Here is a 22,732-nt window from a genome sequence, read left to right on the forward strand (position 1 = left end):
GGCACTGAGATGGTACAGTGCAGAGAGGGCTTGACCAGGAGTCTGGAAGACTTGAGTTCAAATCTTGTTTCAGGCCTTAGTAGCTTGGTGATCCTGGGCAAGTCACTTAATGTCCACTTGTCTCAGTTTAGTGTTCTGTAAAATGGGGAGTGGTAATAGCGCCTCCCTCCCAGGGTTGTGAGATTCAAGTGAGATAATGTCTGTGTAAAAATGTTTTGTGCTGTGCTTGCATAGAAGAAGTGCTGTATAAAGGCCTTTTCCATAAATCCCGACAGAAATAGCAGCTTGACAGGGAGATAGGTGGGATTTTAGATTGTGAAAGCCCCACCAGTTTTATGAGAAATTTAGAAAAATTTAGGAGCTGGAGAAATTTCATCAGTTGTTTCCAAAATTAGAGGAGGAGAAGATGAGAAAGGCTTTACACAGTTACAACAGTGATTATAACTGTCCTGGCCACTGTTGCAGTGGGGGGTGACACTACTTTGTGTTTGCACCTCATCTCCGTAGGCCAGACTTCTCCTGCAGCCTCCACATTTGTACTTTTAATGCTCAGTAACAGCAGAATGACTTGATGGGATGACATATCCTCCTAGGATTAGCGATTAGAAAGTAACAGTCCACCTGGAGCCTTTTTTGTGATTGTAAGTGGACTTGAAAGATGAGTTTCTTTGTACACCAGTCTTTGATCTGTGACACTCCTTGTTTCCGTTCTATACACTTGGAAGGCCAGTCTTTCCCCTGTTTTGCACTGGGTCCCTTGATCTAATTCCTGCTTTGCCATCAAGACTCCTCCCTGGGGAAAAATCCCTAAGGGACCTCCTTCCATTACAGCAGCCTGCTATTACCCAAGAGGGGGCTAAGACTGAAAAAGGCCAACATTTTTGGTCCTTGAAAATATTCTAGGTTACCTTTTTTGGTTTGTGCTAAATGACAAAAATATTTTTGGGATGTTTTAAGTGACTAGGGGTTAGGGTTAGGGAGGCATGATGCTTTCTCAGACTAAACTTTTCTGAGGTCTTATGAGTAACCATTTTACACTCCTGGCCCTGGAAGTGTTCACTACCATAGTGCATGGGTGTTCTTCTGTTAGAGACCTCATAGAGGCTCTTTTTGGCTTGGGGAGGAGCTTGCTCTAAGTCAGGGGTAGAGAACCTGCAGCCTCGAGGCCACATGTGGTACCTCAGGTATGGCCCTTTGACTGAATCCAAACTTCACAGAAGAAATCCCTTTAATTACAGAATCTGTTCTGTAAAACTTGGACTCAGTCATAAGGCTGCATTCAAGGACCTAGAGGGCCACATGTGACCTTGAGGCTACAGGCTTCCCATTCGTGTGTAAGTGGTGACCAGGTTTTTCAGCTTTTCACTGTGTGAACCCTGGGGAAGCCCTCTGATCTCTGAGTTAGTTCTAGCGAGATTTGGCCTGTTTGTCTAGATCAAATGAAGTGAACTTTATCCCCTTTCTGTTTGTCACACTGGCTGTGTCATGGTGCAAGGAGGCTTGAAAAGGCAACTTCCATAAGCTGCCTTCAGTTTTGTGAAGGCTTCCCCTTCAGGTAAGATGAGTGATCAGACGAGCCTTGTTCATGAACCCAGAGAGCTGTGGGCAAAATAATCTTTCCTCACTTTTGAATCAACAGTAATTTTCCAAACCCAGAAGTCTGAACCTAGCAGCTTGAGTCCACTGAGGCCTCTGCTGCTAGATTAGCATGGCAGGTGGGCAGAATCTTTAGCCTTGACTTTCAGCTTTACTCTGCCATGCAGGCGCCAATCACAAGAGATTCTAACTTTACTAACTAGGAAAGCTTGTGGCTAGCAGACATTTATGTATATAAACTATTATGCGCTGTTTCCTTAACTGAACTTAGTATTTTGGTGGACGTCACATTTATAATAAGTTTTATAATACATTTTTTTAATGATCAGTTTTCAAAAATCACCCTTTATTTATAATTTTTTCAGGAGATAAATCTCCCCCTAAACTTGAACCATCAGATGCATTACCTCTTCCTTCAAACTCGGAGACTAATTCAGAACCACCAACCCTCAAACCAGTAGAACTCAATCCAGAGCAGAGTAAACTATTCAAAAGAGTAAAATTTGATAATGAATTATATAGCACGTCCATTCAGAAAGAAATGGTAAATGGACACACTCCAGAACATAGACCTGACAGTAATCTCAATGATTCGACAGTCTCTGCAGTAGCTGAGTCATCCACCGATGTAAACAGACGTACCTCTGTTCTCTTCTGCAAATCGAAAAGTGTAAGCCCCCCAAAGCCTGCCAAGACCACTGAGACCCAGCCAACTTCTCCACAGCTAGGGACCAAAACCTTTTTGTCTGTAGTCCTTCCAAGGTTGGAGACACTTCTGCAGCCAAGGAAAAGGTCCCGGAGCGCCTGCGGAGATTCCGAAGCAGATGAGGAGTCCCCGGGAAAGCGCCTGGACACAGGTAAATGGCATCAGCGGGGTGCTTCCATGGCATGGCACGTGTGAGTGCCTGTGTGTTCGTGTGTGTGCGAGCGCGTGTGCACGTATATATGTGTGTATGGGGATGACTATGTGGATGTGGGAGAGACAGGTTATAATTTTAGCAGCTACAACTTTGATTCTTTAAAAAAGTACACGTCAGCTAGTTTAGTTCTGGTGAATCTGTACTGTCCATGTGGTTGTGCTCTGTTCCCCCCAGCATGAGCTGATTTGGGCTCTGGTTCCCCCGCCCCTCTTATTCTCTCCCCCCCCCCCCCCCCCCCCCCCCCCCCATCCTTGCCCTGCTCTTTTCTGCCATCCAGTGCTCTTGGTTTCCAGGAGAGAAGAGTGTGGTTATGTTCCCCAGAAGTTATTAAGTCCAGTGGGTTCAAGGCTTGGGTTCGAGGTTGCACTCACTCCTGGACCCTGGCCCTTCATTTGCCATTGCATGTATCTTGGCATTTCCCGCTTTTCACTTTGCACACACAGAATTGGGGTGTCTGGGCTGTGTGTAAGGCATTGGGATGGCTGGAGCTTGTGGTGTGTAAAGAGAGAATTAAATGTGCATATCTGCTGCTTGTGACCTGCAGCCTCCAATGCTAAATGGATGTGGCTTTGTATGCCCCTTTCTGAGATCTCAGCTACCTCAGGGTAGCTGCCTTCCGAGACAGCTTGTTGGTGATTTCCCTGCATGGACTTGACCGTGCTTAAGAAGGAGGAAGTGGGGGCTGTTCCTTTGAGCTGCTGTCAAGGCTGAGGGAACGTCCCTCCTGCAGGGTGGGTGTCCACTATTGTCTGTGTAGAATGAGGGGAAGATAGTTATCATGAGAACCGGCCTCCAAGGGGTTTTCAGTGACCTTTGCTGAAGCCTGTTTTCCTCCATGGAACTTTACAGAAATGCCTTGTTCTGGCCCTGGGTCCTGCTCCTCCTTCAAAGCTTGTGTTTGGAGGTAATCCTTCATTGAAGGATTGTAGCAGGAAAAATGGAAAATCTCAGTTATGATTGTCATGGTGTTGCTCTTCATATTTTCCTGAAGTATTTGTTATATCCCTGTGCCTATCAGTCCTTGAGTGGGTGAGCACATCGATGGGGGCTCAAAGTCCTTCCAGCCACTGCCCTGCTATTTGGCAGAGGGGACAAGACCAATGACTTTTTAAGTTGTTCTTTGTCTCTTGAATTGTCTTGGCCAAACACTTGATTTCCTCCTGACCAGCTAGATGAATCCTGCCCCAGGTGGTCCGTGGAACATGCTCCATAGACAGCAGACCAAGTTTGTCACCAGAAATGGCCTTGAAATTTTTGTATTTGACAGGTAGGACCTGTCAGAGTTTATTCTTTGCTGACTTAGCCTCCAAGATCCTAGGATGTGATGGACTGATCATGGAAGACGGGGTAGGTGGGGAGGGCTCTCTGAATGTGTCTTAATTCTTCTCTGATGGGGTGTCACCAAGCCCTGCAGCCTAGGTTTCAGTTTTGCTTCTCCTTCTACAATCAAAACCTGGTGCCTGTTTGCCCTAGCTTTGGGTTGGTTGGTTAGTTTTAGCCAGTAAGAGTCCTGTGCCAAGGAAATCGATTCTTTTATTTGCTTTTCTTTGAGAAATAGAGGTTAGTTTCATCATGCCAGGTTCTTGTCATGCCTGCCTTCTACCTTATTGTGGAAGACTTTGTGATTCCTTCTTTATGTCACATAACCCCAGTTGCCTCGTCTTGGGTCATCTCCAGTCATCCTGATGAATATCTGGTCACTGGATTCAGATGGCTCTGGAGGAGAAGTGAGGCTGGTGACCTGCACAGCCCTCCCTCACTCAAAACAAAGTCAAGTGCAAGTCATGTCATCATTTCTCTGATGGCATGGTCTTCTTTGGAAACGAAGGACGAACACACACAAACACAATGGGATTAGTGTCCTGGAATGACTGGAAATAGGAAGATGACAGATTGATTAGGTTAGGCCAAACTCTTGGCCAATTGGCCTCATTTTTTACACCTTTAGACTTTGAATAGGGGCCAGTGTGGGAGCAATGGAAAGAGTCCCAGGTTTGCACCTGTACCTGTCGTGGACACCTTTGTATCTGTCAGCAAGGTGCAGGGCCTCCAAGGGACCCAATTTTCTTTGTAAAATGAAGGCAGCTGGATTTTGAGCATTCCTCTGCTCTCATTTTCTCATCATTTTTTTGTGTGTGTTTTCTTGAGAAAATCCCAAATCATTCTGCAAGGTTTTAAAACCTACTGTTGTCATGTAGCTTAATTTCATTAGTGCTTTTCTTTTAAATTTCTCATATAAGACAGGTAAAGTTATGTGATATATGCACTTTATGTAAATTAATTTTGAAAACTTTGGGGTTGAATGTACATGATTACAGGATGATTCGAGAAATTGTACATATCCTTAAGAAATTTTATATAATTTATATATTTTATATAATTAATGAACTATTCACAGGCCCTCTCTTTTTGAAGAGATAGTTTGCATTCTGATAGATTTATGTACTTTTAAAACATTTTGTGTCAACTAGAGGAATAAGGATTTAAAAGTCTATAGGCTTATTGTTTTCTAATACTTAATACTTAAGTTTGCTAAATGAGAAAAATGCTGTGTTTTAAGATAATTGTTTGCCATTTGCATCCAAGCATCTTCAGTATTTGTAGCTTATAACAAGCATCATTGTCACTGAAAAATTCATTCTGAAGTAGTGTGGCAATATTTTCCCCTATTTTGTTAAGCTCGAGATGGCGTGTCAGACTTCCAGAAAACAGTCATTAAGAGAAAGTCTTCAGTTGTGAAAATGATCCCATCTCCTTGGTGATCAGCAGAAAGGGAAAATGGGAGTGCTCGGGTCTTCTGATGCCCAAGATTGGCTTATTTTGTTAAAGGGAGGTAGGTGGGAATTTTGACATTATTTAACTTAGGAGTTTGGCCAAGTTGGTCACATTTCCTCCTTTGAAATCCTGTGCCTTAAGGTCTGTAGATGGTTTCAACATCTTTTTAGTGAAGAGAGAAGAAATGGCAGCGCATTTTAGGCATAAGCAACGTCAGTGGAAACTGTCATTTGAAACTGAGGATGTAGTTGAGCACTCAGCTTTTTACTGTGTACTGATGTCTCAGAAAAATGGTTTCGAGAAGGCTGAGATTCAGACTGTGCAGTCCATCCCCTGCTTTCCAAGCAGAAACTCCTACTTACTTGTAGACTCTTTGGAGCTTTTCTCATTATGTCATGATTGGCGTGAGTGTTCAGTACCTTTTGTCTCCAGTTGTACTTAGCCAATAATCACCTCTCTGAGAAAGAGTTATTAATACATGATCTTAAACTGACTAGAAATTTTTTTCCTTTGAAGCAGTTATCTGTCCATATCTCAAATGGGTCACACTCTGTTGTAATAACTTACTAATCATTTCTTTTACAATCGGAGTAGCTAATTGTTCTTGGGACTCCCTTGACATGCTCTTTTCAGAAAATAATCCTTAGTTGTCCTTTTTCTCCATTTTTCTTTTGATGCTTAATCCTCGACTGTTTTACAGCTTTCCAGTTGTGACTATGGTGTATTGTTTTAGGAGGAATTGGGCTTGGCTTTGATTAAGAGTAAACTTCTCATAGGACCAGCTCCAGAAGATATTTTTTGCACATTTGATCTTGACTGAAATGGAGATTTCTGCTTTCTTATTCCAGAATGCCAGTAGATTTCAGTGGATGCATGATGAATTCCTAAGCACTTCTGAAAAAGATGCTTAACACGAAGTTTTCGTGGCCCAACACTTTGCCAAGAGCCTTTAGTAACATTTCCACTAAATCCAAATTCCATCATTCAGGAACTCCAGGGAACCTGGCATTTGATGTTTCTGTCTGTTTAATGAACACTCTTACCACATCGGGCTCATCCCAAGTTTCTCTGCTTCTCTTGAGCTGTTGATCCAGACCCAAGTACCTGGGGGCAGAGTTTGAGAACTTTGCAATTCCTGTCAACCATTTGTCCTCATCTGCACCTTTCGTTACCTTCCACAAGCCCTGGAATTTCTTGCTCCAATTTGCCTTCTTTCTCTGAGGACATGGAAGTGTTCTGAGCCTTGGTGATCTTGTCAAAAGATTCATCAGGGCACCCTGAGCCATAGGGATGCTTTCCAGTGTTCGACAGTGCCCTTCAAGGTCATGGATTCAGATCCTGCTCAAGTTCACTCAGACTTTCAATCATGCAACTTTGTGGAGTGTTGTTTTCTTTCCTGTTGGGGTTTGGGGTATATTTGAAAAGTCGCCTCTTTGGAGAGCCATGTGCTTTTTTCTCTGGAAGAAAGGAGTGACCTACCTCCAGCTGGAGTGAGCACCCTTCTTTTATCCTTCATTGGAAGCAGTTTAGGAAAATCTGAATACCATAGTCTTGATGGATGGCACATTTGAAGAAGGTTGTATTGGTATCTCAATCACTTTTTCATTTTTTTTTCCTAAATAGTTATTTCTTTATCAAAAATGAACAACCAGGCCAGCAGCTAAGCTTCCATTTTGGTGCTTCCTCTTGTGAGACCCTTGTTAGCTGGTTCTAGCTGTGTGAAAGATTTATAGATGTGTTTCAGTGGCTTTGGACTGCAGTGGGAAGATGGCTGCTGTATTTGTTTCCTTTCAGTCAGACTAAATGGCTTTTTCACTGTTTTCCAGGTTCTCATATTTACTAATATGCCGGGGTATTTATCTCTTTGGATCCTAATTATTTTCTATTATCTTCAACTTGGATTGGAATTCTATTAACTGATCATTTTGGAACGCAGAAAGACCATTGCATTTCAAGTAATTATGCTGGATCACGTTGGAGACACCAGCCAACCTTAAAACAAATCAAAAACATGAACACTGTTGGAGGAAATCTTTGACATATATGAACCTAAGCTCTTCATTCAGTCCATTCCCCCATCTCTGTAAGTTAAAAGTCATACACGTTGCGGTTCTCTGTGACATTGGTCCGTTTTCTCCTCTTCCCATCTTCCAGTTCCCAGAGCTCTTAGCTTATTGTTTGTTTGTAAGGGCTGTTTGGGAAGGTTTTCAGAGACCTGTCAAAGTTTCCTTTCCATTGAAAATTCTAGATGTGTGTAGCAATGTTTATTTTCTTAATGGTCGACTTAACCTCCTCTATTTAAAAAGAATGTGATTGGCTGGCAGACTTTGTCACTGTGTATTCCAAGTTGCAAGAGCATTCTATAAGTAGTGCTTCAGGAGAGTATTGGACAAGTCCCCTTTCCTTCCACACCATCAATCTGATGCTGAGGTTGGCCACCACTAAAGGATATCTTCTCCATCAGGCCTTGTCCTCAGACCTTGGAGCCACTAGTTGCAAACTGCTATATTCCTTGTGGAACAGACTCACAATGAAAGGAGCAGATCTAGGGTGAACCATTTTCCTGGCTTTTTGGATTCTTCCCCCTATTTCTTTTCAGTATACTCTTTTAAAGAAAATTTAATTTGTAACGAATTTGTTCACAGCATTAAATTCTGTCTAGATTATCAGCAACAGTGAAACTTCCCGTTATAAATATTTTAAGAAATTATCTTAACTTGAAAAATTTTTCTCCAGGACCAGGGACTAACTTATTTCTTCACATAAGCTTTTTAGTTTCAGGATTCTTAGTATAATATTTCTCCGTCTTGAGTCTTTCAGCACTTTTCCTCTTGACAAAGATGACAGTGATTATGGGACATGGGCTGGTCTAACCTTTCATGAATTTTGTGCCTGGATGCTTGCTGTAGAAGGATTGAAATATCTATGTATAAGGTATAAAGTCCTTCATTCTAAGGTGCTATAAAATAGTGGGTCACAACCCATAGTTCAAGAAGCGCTGAAGGGGTCAGGAGTGAAAAAAATTGAACAAGTCCTGCTTTAAACACCTGCTACCTGCAATAAATAGCCACATCCACACCCACCCACCAGCCCATCGTTTGAGCCCACAAACAGCCTTTCACAGCCAAGCTCAGCAGACGCTGTGTGTGCCTGGCTGGCCGAGAGCCCCGTTAGTGCTGGGAACCGTCCTGTCATTCAGGGATGTGGAAGTGATGACATGGAGCCATGTGGCTAAGGAAGCCTTTACCTACTAGGGTGGAATTTGCTGCTGAGATTTGTTAAAAAACTTTTTTATTATACTTAAATGTTTTATTCCATTGGTTTTCATGTAAGTGATTTCTGGATATTTCTCCTCCCTGTTATAAAATGAACCATCAGTAAAAAAGGTCAGCTATAAAAGTTGGGTCTAGACCTCAAACCAAATCTTTATATTTCAACAAAGTAGAATCAAATGAGTGAAGAAATAAACAGGCAAATGAAGCGCTTTTGTTCAGCTCTCCCTTCCTGGCCGACCTTTTGGCCATGTTCGGTCTTTTTTTTTTTCCCTTTCCCTTTAAAAAAAAAGAACTTGTCATAAGTCTTTCTATCCTTTGGTTCTGCTCATCCCCAGGAGTGAGGGGCCTGGTAGATACAGGTAATTTCTGACTTTAGCTATGGAGGCCAGGGAGGAGAGAGGTGGCCACCGCGCCTAGAGCCCCAATCATCTGGTTAGAACAAACCCTTTCACAAACAGTGTTGGTAGCAGACACTGTTTCTGGACCGAGCTGCACGGCCCAAAGTGCCTGATGGCATTCTGTGGGCAGGCTCAGAGAGGAGCCCAGTTCTTCATGAACTCTTTAGTGTGACTGTGGTCATCAGCTTTGGCTTTTTGCTTGAGTCTCCTTGTGACACGGAAAGGGCCAGAAATTAGGCTTAGTCTAGTCAACTGACATATTGCTTAGTTTTGGGGATAGAAATACCAACTGCCCCCAAGGGCTCACTCTCAGATGGGGAAAGCCAGCACAGGTCTGGGAAGGTGTGGAGGGCTGTGGAGGTCCAAGTGGTGACAGGGAGGAGGGCAGAGCAGGAGGGGCAGGTCCTTTTGAGTTGGGTTGCTGAGGCTCAATTTGTGTTCTACAGCATTCAGAACAGTTCATTTTTTACTTATTCATTAGCTCTACAGAGATTGGACATGGGGTCTTTCTCTTAAGGCTGAAGTTTTACAATGTAGGAACAGGAAGTTTATTCTGCCCCAGAGGTGATCCGGGAGGATGTTGGTGTTTGTTGGGATTCCTTTTCTTCCTTGAATATTGTCCACAGCGCCAGGATAAGGATGCGGCTTGCTTGGTGCCCACGGCATAGGCAGCCATCCTCCTCCGAGCACAGGCTCATCCTGATGCCCAGATTTCCCTTTTGCAGTTACTGGCAGGGCTTGTGTTCAAATTGTGCCAAGTGAGTGGCCCCTATTTCTCCATGTTGCTGGCTCTGATGTCACCTTGGACCCTGTGCTTAGTGGCAGGCAGGTGAGCTTCATTTCTTTAGGGAAAGAAGATTGAAAAGTCCTACCCTGAAGGATGGCCTGCTTTGAGGGCAGTCACTGCTTAGGCACTGAAGCATGCTTGTTTTCTAGGGTAGCCAAATTGGGGAAGTGAGTACTCATAGAAGGCTTGGGTTTACAGATTGGAGCTCGCCAAGGACAAGTGTGCTGTCTTGCAATTGAATTCTTAAAAAGTAATCACAGAAGTTTAAGAGTTGAGAGTCAGGTGCTCCAAAGAGGCTGGAGAGGTCTGGGCTGCTCCCCAGAGCCAGGGGCCCTCCATTGCCTTTAGTTGCCTCCTCCATGCTTCAGAAACAAGGAGGACAAGTTGGGATGTGTGCAGAACCTAGGGATGGTTCTAGGAGCTGCTGGTAACTAGGTGTTTGTTTGTCTTAGAGATGAGAAATAGGATGGAGGCAGTAGTGGGGGTGGGGGTGGGGCTGACAGGACCTCTGTTGGTCAGGAGGAGTGGGACAGATAGGCCCAAGGCCAGGCTTCCTCCCAGAGTCCTCTCAGAAGGTTGTGTTTCCTTCAACATGGCACTTTCTTGGTGCCGGCAGCTGTTAGTGGTGTCTTGGTTTCTTGGTGCCTTGCTATCATGTTCATATTCGCTTCTCTGTCTCCATGCTACATCCTTGAATAGAATGGGAGATGCTGGAGGCCAGAGCTTGTCCTTTAGAGCCCAGAACACTTAACAATGAGTTCTTATACACGTTGGAGCTCATGTGAAATTAATTTAAACATCCCAGAAGTCGCTTGGGCTCTCTTGGGACCCTCTCCCTTGGAGGTTTCCACAGAACCCAGGCCATCATCAGCAGGGTTTGTGTTGTTTACCCTGAGCTGGACCAGATGCCCTCACAGGGCCTTACTTCTTTGTGTTAGGGCCATTCTTTGCTAACTGAGGGGTGGCTGTTCTCTGCATCCATGCAGACTGAGCATTGACTATTGTCTGCTGCTTCCTAAGCAACCATCAGACTGCTTTTGGGGAAGCTGCCTGTGGTAACTGGTGATAGCAGAAGGTAAAGGTGGAGGCAGCTGGCTGATGGAGGAGAGGGGAGCCCAGAAGGACAGTGAATCCTGAAATCTCTGTGGTCACCACTGAGGCCTGGACATGCTAATTGTATCCTGGGGGTGTGATGGGAGCCCACCAAGGGGAGGCCTGGGCCAAGAGCTGGGAGGCCAGGGAGGAGGTCTTAGGGGCTTGGGAAAGCTTTGTGGAGGATGTAACAACTTGGACAAATTCCTTGGGGTCTGGGCATGAGCTGGGAGAGGCTGGAGAACTTGTCTCAAGAAGGAGAGAAAAAGCAGGAGGCCTGAATGATAGAAAGCTGCTTGTCTCTGTCCGGGTCAGAGCCTTGTTTTCTTGGGGAGGTTGGGGGGGGTTGGAGGGACATCCCAGGGTCAGGCAGGCTATCCTGGGAGGGCTGGAGGCGAGTGAGCCCTTGCTTGGCTGCTGCTGGCTTGGAAGGGGCCTGATCTCCCTCAGGCCTACTGTGTAGGATGTCATCAGTAGTGGTAGCCCTTCTCTTTAGGGGCTCAGCTTGTGTGGATGTGTCTCTGTAACCGGGTCTGATTTGGAAGGAAGGGGGATGTCAGACTAGGAGGCCAGCCCTCCAGTCTTTGACATTCAAAGCTGGGCTTTGTCTCTTTCAATCACGATTCATACAGAGCAAGGGGGCCAAGGTCCTTAGCACTCTGTGGAGGTGAGAATGAGGAGGAAAGGGGCTGTGTTGTCTTGGTGGCATGGCATTTTCACGTCAGGTATGTTGGGGGAGCCAGAATATAGGAGAGACTGGGCAGCATGGGCCTTGTGGAGCATCCTGGGAGGGGTGCAGGGCTGCCTTGAGAAGATGGCTGGTTCTGTACCGTGTGACTTTTCTGTTTGGGGAGTAAAAGGCTTACTGTAACCTTTTGTCCTTTACGAAAAGGACAGGGTTATTTGTCAGAAAGTCCCTCTCCCCAGCTAAGAAGAGCAGTGAAGCAAGATTGATGCAGCGTCAGTGTTCACCACCTGTAGCTCCCCGCTGCTCTGCCAAGCAGGTGGGTAGTCTCTCTTCAGGCCTGTTCCCTCCGCCTGTGTGCTTTTTTGGCTTTGATGATAGCACGAACATGCTTAGTTGTACATTTGAGCATTAGAGCAGCCTCCTGTCTTTATTCTCTTTTGAATTCCTTTTATCCTTCTTTATTTAGAGCTGGGAAAAGTCTTCTTGAAGAGAAGGGTATAGTCCTGTTCTTGGGACACCATCCAGTAGGACTTTAAAGATAAATGCACACCTTTACCATGAGTCACAAAGTATGCGTGTAAAACAGGTCATGTGCTTCCAGGGTGGCGCTTTTTTTGAGGTAGAAAAGGCTCAGAGGCTTAGGGTTTTCACTGTAGCATTGGAAGTGGTGACCAAACCATTGGATGTTGGACCTCTGAAGGATGACCCTCACTGGGCCATCTACCGCTTGGGTGAGGTTTTGTTTATGGTGTGGGGAGTGACTCCAGACAGGACTCCTGATCTCTGCCCAAGCCTCTTTGTTTCAACAAAATTAGTAGAAGGAAGAAGGGAAGAAATTTTAGCTCTTACTTGACCTTGGAGTGGCCTTCTCTCTGGCCCTGCTGCTGTTGGCAAGGGTTTGGAGTGGGTAGCCCCCTTGGGCAGAGCCTGCAGAGGCATGATTGAATGCAGCCTGGCTATTAATTCAGCTCTTGATGATGGCAGGGAGTTCTGCTTTCTGTGGTCTGGGGGTTGGGGGGATTGTCGTGCCTTATATTGTGGGGGGGCAGCCTATGTTATTGGTGACAAAATTCTTACCTTAACTCTGAGCTGAGGGACTGGGCAGGTGGATGAACTGGACAGGGAAGCGTGAGGCCAGAATAATGGACTTGGTGTCAGGAAAACTTACTAGCTGGGTGACCCTCTGCAACTGGTTCCTAGCTCTCAGGAACTGGGACAAGAGTTCAGGCCATGCTCTGGGTGCTGCCTTGCCCCTCTATGGCCTCTGACTCGGTGCCAGCCAACTGAAGGGACAGGTGTAGGTGGAAGAGCTGGAGTCCAGGGGGAGAGGGCAGGAAGCGGGAGGAGGAGAAGATGGGAGCCCTGGAGAGCTAAGGGAAAGGATGCTTGGGCTTTAGAGGCCTCTCCGTAGTACTAGCTGCTGCTTTGCTTCTGGCTCTTAGGTTTCTGCCTTAGTGTTTTTTTTTTAAAAGTTTTGTTTACCTGTAGAACAGCAATGAAAATACATTTGCAAGTTTGAGATTAGTCGTAGATTTTTTTCTAGTTCTCTCTTGGATGAGTTAAGGTGCCATAGTGCATAGAGTATCAGGCCTGAAGTCAGGAAGACTGAGTTTCAAATCCAGCCTCAGGCACTTTCTAGCTGGGTGACCCAAGGCAAGTCACTTCACCTAGTTTCCTTCAATTTCCTCATCTGTAAAATGATCTGGAGAAGGAAACGGCAAACCAAAAGAAAACCCCAAATAAGGTCACAGAGAATCAGACACAACTGAAAAACAACTAACCAGTAAAAGGCAGCTTTTTGACATATGAATTTAAAAATGTGAATGTTTTGCTTTAAGGATGATGTTTGATGTTAAAGAAGTGTGAAACGTGACATATCCACATTTTTGTAGGCCCCGAGAGGCACCCAAACTGCAGGACCAGGAGTCACTGGGCTGCAGGACTATTCCTAAATCTGGGGGTTTGGGGAAGGGTTGGGTTGACCCTCATCCCACAGCCACTGCTGACCATAATCCAGATCTTTCCTGAACTGGAGCCAGTTGGCAGCAGGGTCTCTAGCTGTTGAGAGATAGAGGAGTGATTTCTGTTGTCACTAGAGATGAACTGTTTCTTTGTTTCTTTTTTTTATAAATTAATTTATTTGTTTTCAGCTTTCAAGAATCACTTCCATAAGTCTTAAATTTTTTCTCCCTCCCTCCCCAAGATGGCATGCAATCTCATGGGTTTTATACATACATTCTTATTCTTATTAACTGCATTTTCACATTAGTCATGTTGCATAGAAGAATTAAAATGAATGGGAGAAACCATGAGAGAAGTCAAAACTAAACAAAACATAACACAAGAGAAAATAGTCTTATTCTGCCTTCCGACTCCATAGTTCTTTCTCTGGATGTGGATGGCACTTTGCATCATGAGTCTTTGGTAATGTTTTAGGTCCTTGCATTGCTACGAAGGACTGAGTCTACCAGAAAAATTCCTCGCACACTATGGTTGGTTCTGTGTACAAAATTCTCCTGGTTCTGCTCCTTTCACTCAGCATCAGTTCACATAAGTCCTTCCAGGCCTCTCTGAAGTCTTCCTGTTCATCATTCTTATAGCACAATAGTATTACATTACATTAAAATACCACAACTTGTTCAGCCATTCCCCAGTGGATAGGCATCCCCTGGATTTCCAGTTCTTGGCCATCACAAAGAGAGCTGCTATACATATTTTTGTATATGTGGGACCTTTTCCCATTTTTATGATCTAGATGAACTATTTCTATGACCCCTGCAGAGAGTAGCAGGAAAATGAGGGCAAGGCCTGGCTGAAGAGCTGCAGAGCCAGAGAGAGGGGGAGAGGGAAAGGAGGAGGGGGACAGAGTGAGGAAGAGAGAGGGATGGGCAGAGGGAGGGAGGAGTGTGCCTGAGATGTGTGAGGAGGAGCTCTAGTCCTCACTCTGACTTTGCTTGCAGAACCTTGGAGCTCCCTCCTGTGCCCCAGGGTTGCTTTTAACTGTGAAGTCCCACATTCCAATCCACACTGGATACAAGAAAGATGAGAAAGGCAGATGTGGTGGAGATGGACTTAGCCAGTTTTTTCTTGTTAGGCAGTTATCCTTTCACTTGGGAATCCAGAGTGGATGCTGACCTTGCCAGCCCTCTGAACATTTAGGAGTACTGCTATTTTCTTCCCTGCCATTTGGGTCCTGTAAGTGGAACCCAGGTTGGCTTGTTCTGGGCTTGCTGTGGTTTTGCTGGGGGGGTCTCCCAGCTCTCAGCCCCCCACCTCCACCCATGCTCAGCTGTGCACGGTGCTCTCTGTGTTTGTCTTGTAGGTCTGTCCAATGGCTTTGGAGGTGAAGCCAAGGAGCCAGAGCCGGACGACGGCCCTGGACGGAGAGTGGAGCCTCGGCGCCGTTGCGCGTCAGAGTCTAGCATCTCCTCCAGTAATAGCCTGCTGTGTAACTCCAGGTGAGTGGGGATGGGCTTCCCAAGAGGAGGTGGGGCCCAGGTGTCCCCTAGGGGTATGAGTCAGGTCTGAGGAGCCACCCACTCCTGATCCTGCAGTGTAGACCAGTGTGGCTGGGCCCAAGATAGGAAAGACTGCCCAGAGACATTGTGAAGCCACCCTCTGACTTCATAGAGCTTGAGACTTTGTCCCATGGCCCTCTGTGCCTTGATTTCCACACCTTACATTCTGACATTGGGTGATAGAGCTTTGCCATGAGGCTGACCAGAAAGTCCAAACTTTTGGGGCCTCTTGTCATCCTTCTAGTGTGGTGGGTGCCCAAAGGAGCCAGTGGTTGGCCTTGAGCCCTTCCCTGTGCTCATGGCTCCTCTCTTAGGCCCAATGTGGATGCCCAGAATCCCACTGATTGTCCTGGCCACTTCCCAAGCACGGGGAGGAGCACAGGTGTCTGCTCTGCTCAGTGCTGCGCCAGCTCCTCTCACGCACTCCCTATGGGCTGATGTGTGTGTATCTATCGATGGCCTGTTTGTGCCGTTTCAGCCTACCAAAGTGTGGCAAGGGCAAGCCGGCTCTGATCCGAAGACACACGCTGGAAGATCGGAGTGAGCTCATCTCTTGCATTGAAAATGGGAACTATGCAAAAGCAGCGAGGATCGCAGCTGGTCAGTACAAGGAGGCTCCCTGACCCTGCCCTTCTCCCTCCTCTCCATTCCAAGGGATGCCTTTGCAGAGCTCTTCTCTGGGACTCAGCTTGGGCATTATTATCTGTAAATTTTAATTCAGATCTTTTTCAGACAAAATCCTTGCAGCAAATTAGAGCTGTTTGCATAGTCAAGCACAGCAAAGTATAGCAGTGCATTGGTTTTGGGTTGTTGGGTTAGTTTGTGCTTGCATTCTTAGAGTCCTTGGACAGATCCTTTTCCTTGGCATCCTCACGTCCCATGCTCCTCTGGGCCTGGCGTTCACGCTTGCTCACAGAGAACAGTCAAGTTCCATCACATTCACATTCCGGTTTCTTTGGCTATTCCCCCTTTGATGGGCACCATCTTTGTTTCCAATTCTTTGCTACTACAGAACCCATTGCTATAAATCTTTTGGTGTCTAGGGGCCTCTTTGGGTATGTCTAGGACAGAGGCACAGCCTGGGTTTCGAAGCTGAGAGATACCAATCTTTAAAAACAACTGGTTTATGGTGTACTTCTTTCTCTACCACCTTATCCAGCTGAATTTTGAATCACTCAGCCAACTCCTGGAGACTCAACTTCTGCCTCTGATGATTACCTCTTAAAACTATTGAGGCCATAAGAAATGGTGAAAGGAACAACTTCAGAGATACCTGGCAGGACTCAAACACGGAGGGTTGGGGAACTGGGAGCAGAACCAGAACAGTGGTTAGGAGAACTTGGTGGTAGCCTGAGAGGCTGGGAGTCTTAGGGAATCACGGAAGAACCAATGGACTTGGTTTTTTAAAACTAAATGCTGTTCTGTGCTCTGAGCCCTTCAAATTGGTGCTGGTTTGGGTCCATTCTGTTCACCTATTGAGCACTGTGTGCTTCCTTTTTCATTCGGGGGGTATTGTTGGCTTCCCCTTCCCCAGAGGTCTGCAACGAAAGCAAGGCTGCAGGATTCAGCTACTGGTTGGATGAGAGACCTGGGGCCAGCCTTGTCTGCCTCTGAGGTTCTGAGCCTGTTTTGGTCGGGCACGTGACTGGTAGTCCTTCTCTGTGTTTCTGAAAAACGTGGTGGAGCAGGGACCACTGTGAGCCACTGGTCATCGCTGCTGGCAGTGGGTTGCATAGCCAGCCCCCATTCCCATCATCCTGTCCACACTTCGTTCCTTGGTCCATTAGCATATTCTAGGAGACTTGAGCAAATGTTGAAATCAAGATGAGCATTCACCTGATCCATCACAGTAATAATCCTGGCAGAAGATCAATGGAAGATTGAAAATTTTGGTGAGGGGGGAGATATTCCCTTCTTAGCCTCTTCAAGGCTTTTTGTACATTTTAAAAACTTTTTATTGAGGCTTTTCTTTAAAGTTCTTGGCATCTGTCTTGCTATGTTAACTCAATCCTTGTCCCAGAGAAGCTTCCTTCCTTAAGAGGTATGTTATCTCCAGATGCAGAGGTAGGGTCAGGCCAAGTCGTCACTCTGTTTGCTCTTCCTTTTAGCTCTTTGCCTCACGGCTTGTAGGGGGAGGGCTGTTTAGCTTTTGGGCTGGTCACTGGCTTGCTCAGCCTTCCGAGAGCTTCACAGGGTTTGCATCAGGGCCTGCCAGCCTTTCCATTGTCTCTGAATCCAGCCACTTTGTACTTTTCTATGGCGTGGTTCATTTGTTTGTATGCCACTGAGCCGGTGGTGTCCATGCTCCACTTGAGGGCCCTTCTTTCTATCCCCATTTGAGGGCCAGGCCTTGGGGCAAACTCATACTTTTTGCACATTCTTGAGAATGACACCCTGGGCTGAGAAAACCCTACTCTGATAACCAACCCTCCAAGTCAAATCGCTCCTCTGGAGTTTTGTTCCATTTGTCTTTTTGGTCTGGCACCGTGTCTCTGCTGTCCTCTTTCTCACCCAAGCCCCCCTTTCTCTTGCATAGCTTCAGAAGCTCATCAGTAGCTCAGAGTTGCGTTTTCCTTGCAGTCTCTGACTCTTGTCCATTGGGTGAGGGCCAGTGTAGTCACTTGTATAGAGAGCATTCTGTGCCATACTCACCCCACACTTGTTAAACCAGGATCACGGAAGGAGAACTAATGTGGATGGGAGGAAATGGCTTTACTCCTGGCGTCTGGTGTGACGTGGGTGCCCAGTGTATCCATAACCATCTCTGAAAATAACATTTTTAAAATAACAGATATGTATTGTACCTGTGCTACGTCAAGCTGATGGTTTCCTTCTGTGTGTCTGCCTAGGCTAGCCCCCGGCCTCTCTGAGGGAGGGAGAGAGAAGGGATGCTCAATCTGAATGGCCACCTCCTTCCTTCTGAATCCTGGGCATGTGATCAGGGAATTGACATCTCTGTGATGCCAAGAAGCTTAGGTTTGGACATGTAAGATGAGGATTGTTTTAAAGTGTGGTGGCAAGGGGGATTTTTGAATGCCAGCCCTGCTCGTGTGTTCTTTACGGATCTGCTTGCTCAAGACTGGAGGGCTGTTGGCTCCTGCGTTCTTAGTACCTGTCTGGTGAGGAAGTCCTTGGGGAACAGCTGTGGGCTTGCCCAGGTTCTGAGGTGGCCCAGCAAGGGGGGAATGGTAAGACTGGGGCCACTGATGTTTTCTCTTCACCTGGAAACAAACATGCCTGGGATCTAGAGCAAAGAAAATGTTAGTGCTCCTTGCACACTACCTTCCTGATTTTGGGCTGCTCGTGAAAAATAAACACAAAGGGAAAATTATTTCTGACTTTGAAATGCCAGGTGATTTCCAGAGGACTCTGCATGTAGGTGCTGAGAGTACCCAGACTTTTCTCTTTCTTAATAATGAGAAATAGATGAGTGGCTCCCAAGAATGCCCTTCTTCTAGCAGCTTTGCTAGCTTAGCTTTATGAACTAGAGGTGACGCATCAAGCCTTTTTTAATTCTCATTTTGCTAATAAAAAAAGGATTTGAACATTTTCCACTTTGTATTAGTTTGTATGTTGGAAAATATCATCTGCTTTGTTGATTTATCTATTGGGGTATAGTTAGTGGGCCAAAATACATGTGTCAGTTCCCTATGGATTTTGATTATCAGAATTTTTCCACATTATTTAACATAACACCTCCTTCCCCCATCTCTTTTTTTTTTTTCTGTTGGCTGCATGGATTTTATTTGGCAATAGTTTTAAATTTTAAAATATTCGTCTTTTCATTATAAAGTAATTGCTTTCTACCAGACTTAGTCTTTGCATTGAGTATTTCCCTGTCACCAGAGTTGAGCTTCTGTGCCATCCTCTATTGTACTCCTTGGCTCCTTTCTCACTTGGGATCAGGTGCCAGGGATGTCCTGCTGGAGAGGAGTGAATGACAACCCACATGCCTGTGGCTCTCCTAGCACCTGCTAGTGAATGGCAGTGAATGGGGGAAATAGAAGAGGCCCTGGTACCCGCTTCATGACAAGGCAGCAAGGTCAGTTTTCAGAATAGTGAGATTGTGTCTGTCTCCGGGGCTGACAAAAGACATGAGCAACTTTGCCATCTTCCTTTCCTGGCTTCCTTCGCAGGGGCAATATTTCATGTGATGTCTCCCATCTAGATTGGAGCCTTTGTTCTTTGAGTAGCGACTGCTGAGTAAGGAGCTTGGGGCTAGACATCCCATCCCACATTGTTGGCCAAGATGGCAGAAAGGCTGCCCCTGGGGCAGAACTGTGAATCGGTCTATGCAAGGCAGGGAAAGCTTTGGGTCAACACCATGAGAGAGGCTCAGAGTGCCTCTTGCCAAGGCTGTACCCAGAAGTAGCTTGCAGCCCACTGCATTGAGAAATGGCCGATGTAGTGGCAATCCGCCTGGGATGTGCTATGCCCCTGTGTGGTACGAGATGGCTAAGTAGTGACAGTGACCCAGAAGCCTGAGGAGACAATAGATGGGCTGAGGAAGCAGGGACCCAGTGCCCCCAGTGAGCCCCGCCCTGGGGATGACAGGAACTGACTCCCTCCAGGGTTTGGGCTGATTCCCAGGGAAGAGCACAACATGCCTCCTGCTTGGCAGAGGTGGGCGCCTGGCTGTGTGAGACGGGTCCTGATCCCTGCTTCGCTTGGAGCTAGACAAAGCAGCAATGCTGTTTAAAGAGCCCCCCTCACTCGGCAGGGATGCTCCCTCTCCCCAGCATGACTGCTTTCAGCTTACCTTTGCTTACGCCTGCTGAGGGAGCTCCCTGACTTTCCTGGGCCCTCTTCTCTTCCTCTGGACCATTGTATTTGCTGGCCGTACCTGTCCATGAGGTTATCATTTCTCTGTGGATGGTTCTCGGGTCCCCTCATCTGGCCTGGTCTCTTTCTCGGCCTCCAGTCTCTCATCTCTGCAGCTCCCTGTGTGACATTGTAAGCTGGCTGTTCCATAGTCATTTCAAACTTGGTATGTCCAGAACTGAACTCTTTTCCCTGCAAACCCTCTTGTCTCATCCTCAAAGGCAGCACCATCCTCTGAGCCCCAGCCTCAGTTTCTGGGGATCCTTGGCTTCTCACTCTTCCTCACTCCACGTACCCATATAAGTCTTGTTTCCATCCCAGGACATCTCATGCCACCTTCATGTAGGCCCCTGTTGCCTCATGCCTGGACTCTTAGGGGAGCCTTCTGGTTTGTCTCTGCCTCAGTTTCTCCCCACTTCAGTCTGTCCTCAACTCACAGTTAACTTTCTAAAGTACAGTTCTGACCACATCACACCCCTACTTATTAATTCTAGAGACTCCCTTCTATCTCCAGGATCAAATAGAAAATGCTATTTGACTTTTAAAGGCTGTCTTAGGTTGGAGCCTCCTTCAAGTATTCTGCTGATGGGCTCTTCTTGCCCTTCTCAGACTGCCTTTTCTCTGTCCTTTTCCCGTGGTTGTCCCCCATTCAGTTCAGGTCCTACCTGGTCCCTCACTGCCAGTGCCTTTCTCCTGTTGGTATGTCATCTCCCTCATTAGAATGTTAGTTCCTTGAGGACAAGGGGTCATGTATTTTGCCTTTCTCTAGTGTTCAGCACAATGCCTGGCACGTAGTAGGTGCTCATTCAATGTCTGCTGCCGCTGGTACTGATGATAATTCTGGTTGTGGAGAAGGAACAGTCATGTTTCCTGGTGTCACATTAGTGGTAGATTATGCAGACTCTTGGAATTTAGGTAATTGAGATAACTTTAGGTTGGAGTAGTCAGGGGTTTGTGAATAAAGTGGGATTTGGGCTGGCCTCTGAAAGGTGCTGGTGGGGAAAGAGGAAGGGCAGGGAGGACAGAGGAGCTCATGGCAGATACATGGGTTGGCATTAGTGAAGGCCAGAGAGGAAGACAGCTGGAGCGCATCACCAGAAAGCTGCCTGTCTGGCCTCAGGGCCTGGATGGACCCTGGGTGGACCCTGGGCCCTTCTGCTTCTGGTTTTGTTGTTTGTCCTTCAGTTCTGAAGAAGACCAGTGACATCAGAGGGTGATGGTTTGGCTTGTGCCTGCATTAGATTTTAGTGAGGCATGCCTCACTTTCCCAGAACCATCAAAGTCCAGAGGGAAGACAGGAAGTCAGGAAGACTGTTAATGGCCTGGTTGCAGTGCCTTTCATGTCTGACCAAACTCTAAGCACCCCATAGCACTTGCTTCAGTCACCTTCATGGCCATTGGAACAAGCTGTTCTCATCCCCCCATCCTGCTGGGGGAAATCTTCACATGCTTGAGGTAGACACTCTCCTAACTCTCTGATGGGTCTAAGGCTTGTTGGTTACCTCCAGCCTGGTTTAGCCCATCTGCCAAGACGGTCTGCTGGGGTGTGGCTGTTGGTGCCCTAAGTGAGAGCTGGGTAAAGGTGGAAAAGGTTCCTGAGCAGTCCTGAGGAAGGCTTGGCAGCCCTTACACCGGAGGGGCTGGTTCTTGTGGAACACCCCGTGCACCCCAGCAGTGCAGGCTGAGGGGCTGCCGGTGCTCTCAGCAAGGAAGCAGCCATAGGCCCATCTCTTGACGTTTTTGCTCCGAGGGAGATCAGAAGTTAAAAGCAAGTTGCATAGAAGTGGAAGAGTGCTCCAGAGTTGTTCTTGGAAAGAGGAGCACAGTAGTCAGGCTAGCTGGTTTTGACCTTCCAAAGGGAGCAAGAAATATCATTTCATGGGTTATTTTGGTCATCTCCTGTTACATTGCTCCTGGTAATATGTGTTTGGGAGAAAAAAATCACGAAAACAAAGGCAGCTTCTCCATTAGCCAGTCCTGTAGTAGAGAAAGTCCATGAAGAAGTTAGTCCAAGAAGAAGCTCACAACTCATAAGCAGAAACTTTGATGCTCAGGGTCTTCAATAGGAAGGTGCAAATGGTGAGAAAGACATAGGAAAACATGGATCAAGAAGGAGAGAGCAGCCAAGGAAAACCTTGAAGCCTCTGCATCTTCATGAAGAGTTGATGGAGAGGTCTGGGACATTCTGAATGGGAACCCCTCAGTATCAGAAGGAGAGGGAGTATAACTTCCAACAAGTAGAAAACCTGTTGTTAGTTCTGTTGTCAGAATGCTGACTAATTAGAGCAGAGATTGAAATTAGTACAAAAGTAGAGTAGAAATAAAAAAAGAAAAGATGTGCAATTGAAGTAGTTCAATCCCGACCTATTGAACAAGTTGTTGAGAAAAGGACATAGACTCTGATGATAATTTCGTTCCAAAGTTTAACCAGTATACATCAGCTACTACCATCACCAAAAGATGAAAGCTTTTAACAGTGCCTTTGCCCGAGCACTGTGGGTTTAGTTGCCAGGCACAAAGAGATGGCAGACCAAGGTTTTGAGTGTAAACTTGTTTGGAGGCTTGCAGAGCAGGGATGGTCATGGGTAGCGTCTCCCCACAACACAGAGAGGCATTGGTTGTTGTTGAAAGAAAATGTGGTGAGAGAAACAGTGAAGCAGAATCCCCGGATGGCATTTGAGGACAAGAATAGAGAAGAAAATCAGAAGGAAAATTGAAAGGATGTGCAGGGATCTTTGTAACCAACAATTTTCACTATTGGTCAGCACAGTAGCCCCACCATCCTCTGGGTGCTGGGGGGGAACCCCTAGAAATGATGTGAAGGGAGACTGGAAGGGGAGTGGGACAGCTACCAGCCAGTTC

At 46.4% G+C, this 22,732-nt stretch overlaps 1 protein-coding gene across 10 annotated transcripts in view; it reads left to right on the forward strand.

Annotated features, from left to right (window-relative positions):
* The window catches only part of BRD1 (bromodomain containing 1), a 103,054-nt gene that overhangs the window by 75,093 nt on the left and 5,229 nt on the right, over nucleotides 1–22,732 (forward strand). For 2 of the 10 annotated variants that reach the window (XM_072596520.1, XM_072596521.1), the window contains exons 8-10: nucleotides 1,962–2,453; nucleotides 14,854–14,989; nucleotides 15,528–15,649. In XM_072596520.1, coding sequence (XP_072452621.1) covers nucleotides 1,962–2,453; nucleotides 14,854–14,989; nucleotides 15,528–15,649 — 750 coding nt within the window. The other 8 variants (XR_011964312.1, XR_011964313.1, XR_011964311.1 and 5 more) reach the window with 8 other exon arrangements.

The sequence above is a fragment of the Notamacropus eugenii genome, chromosome 3 (assembly GCF_028372415.1).
Source record: "Notamacropus eugenii isolate mMacEug1 chromosome 3, mMacEug1.pri_v2, whole genome shotgun sequence".
In the NCBI taxonomy this organism is placed as follows: domain Eukaryota; kingdom Metazoa; phylum Chordata; class Mammalia; order Diprotodontia; family Macropodidae; genus Notamacropus; species Notamacropus eugenii.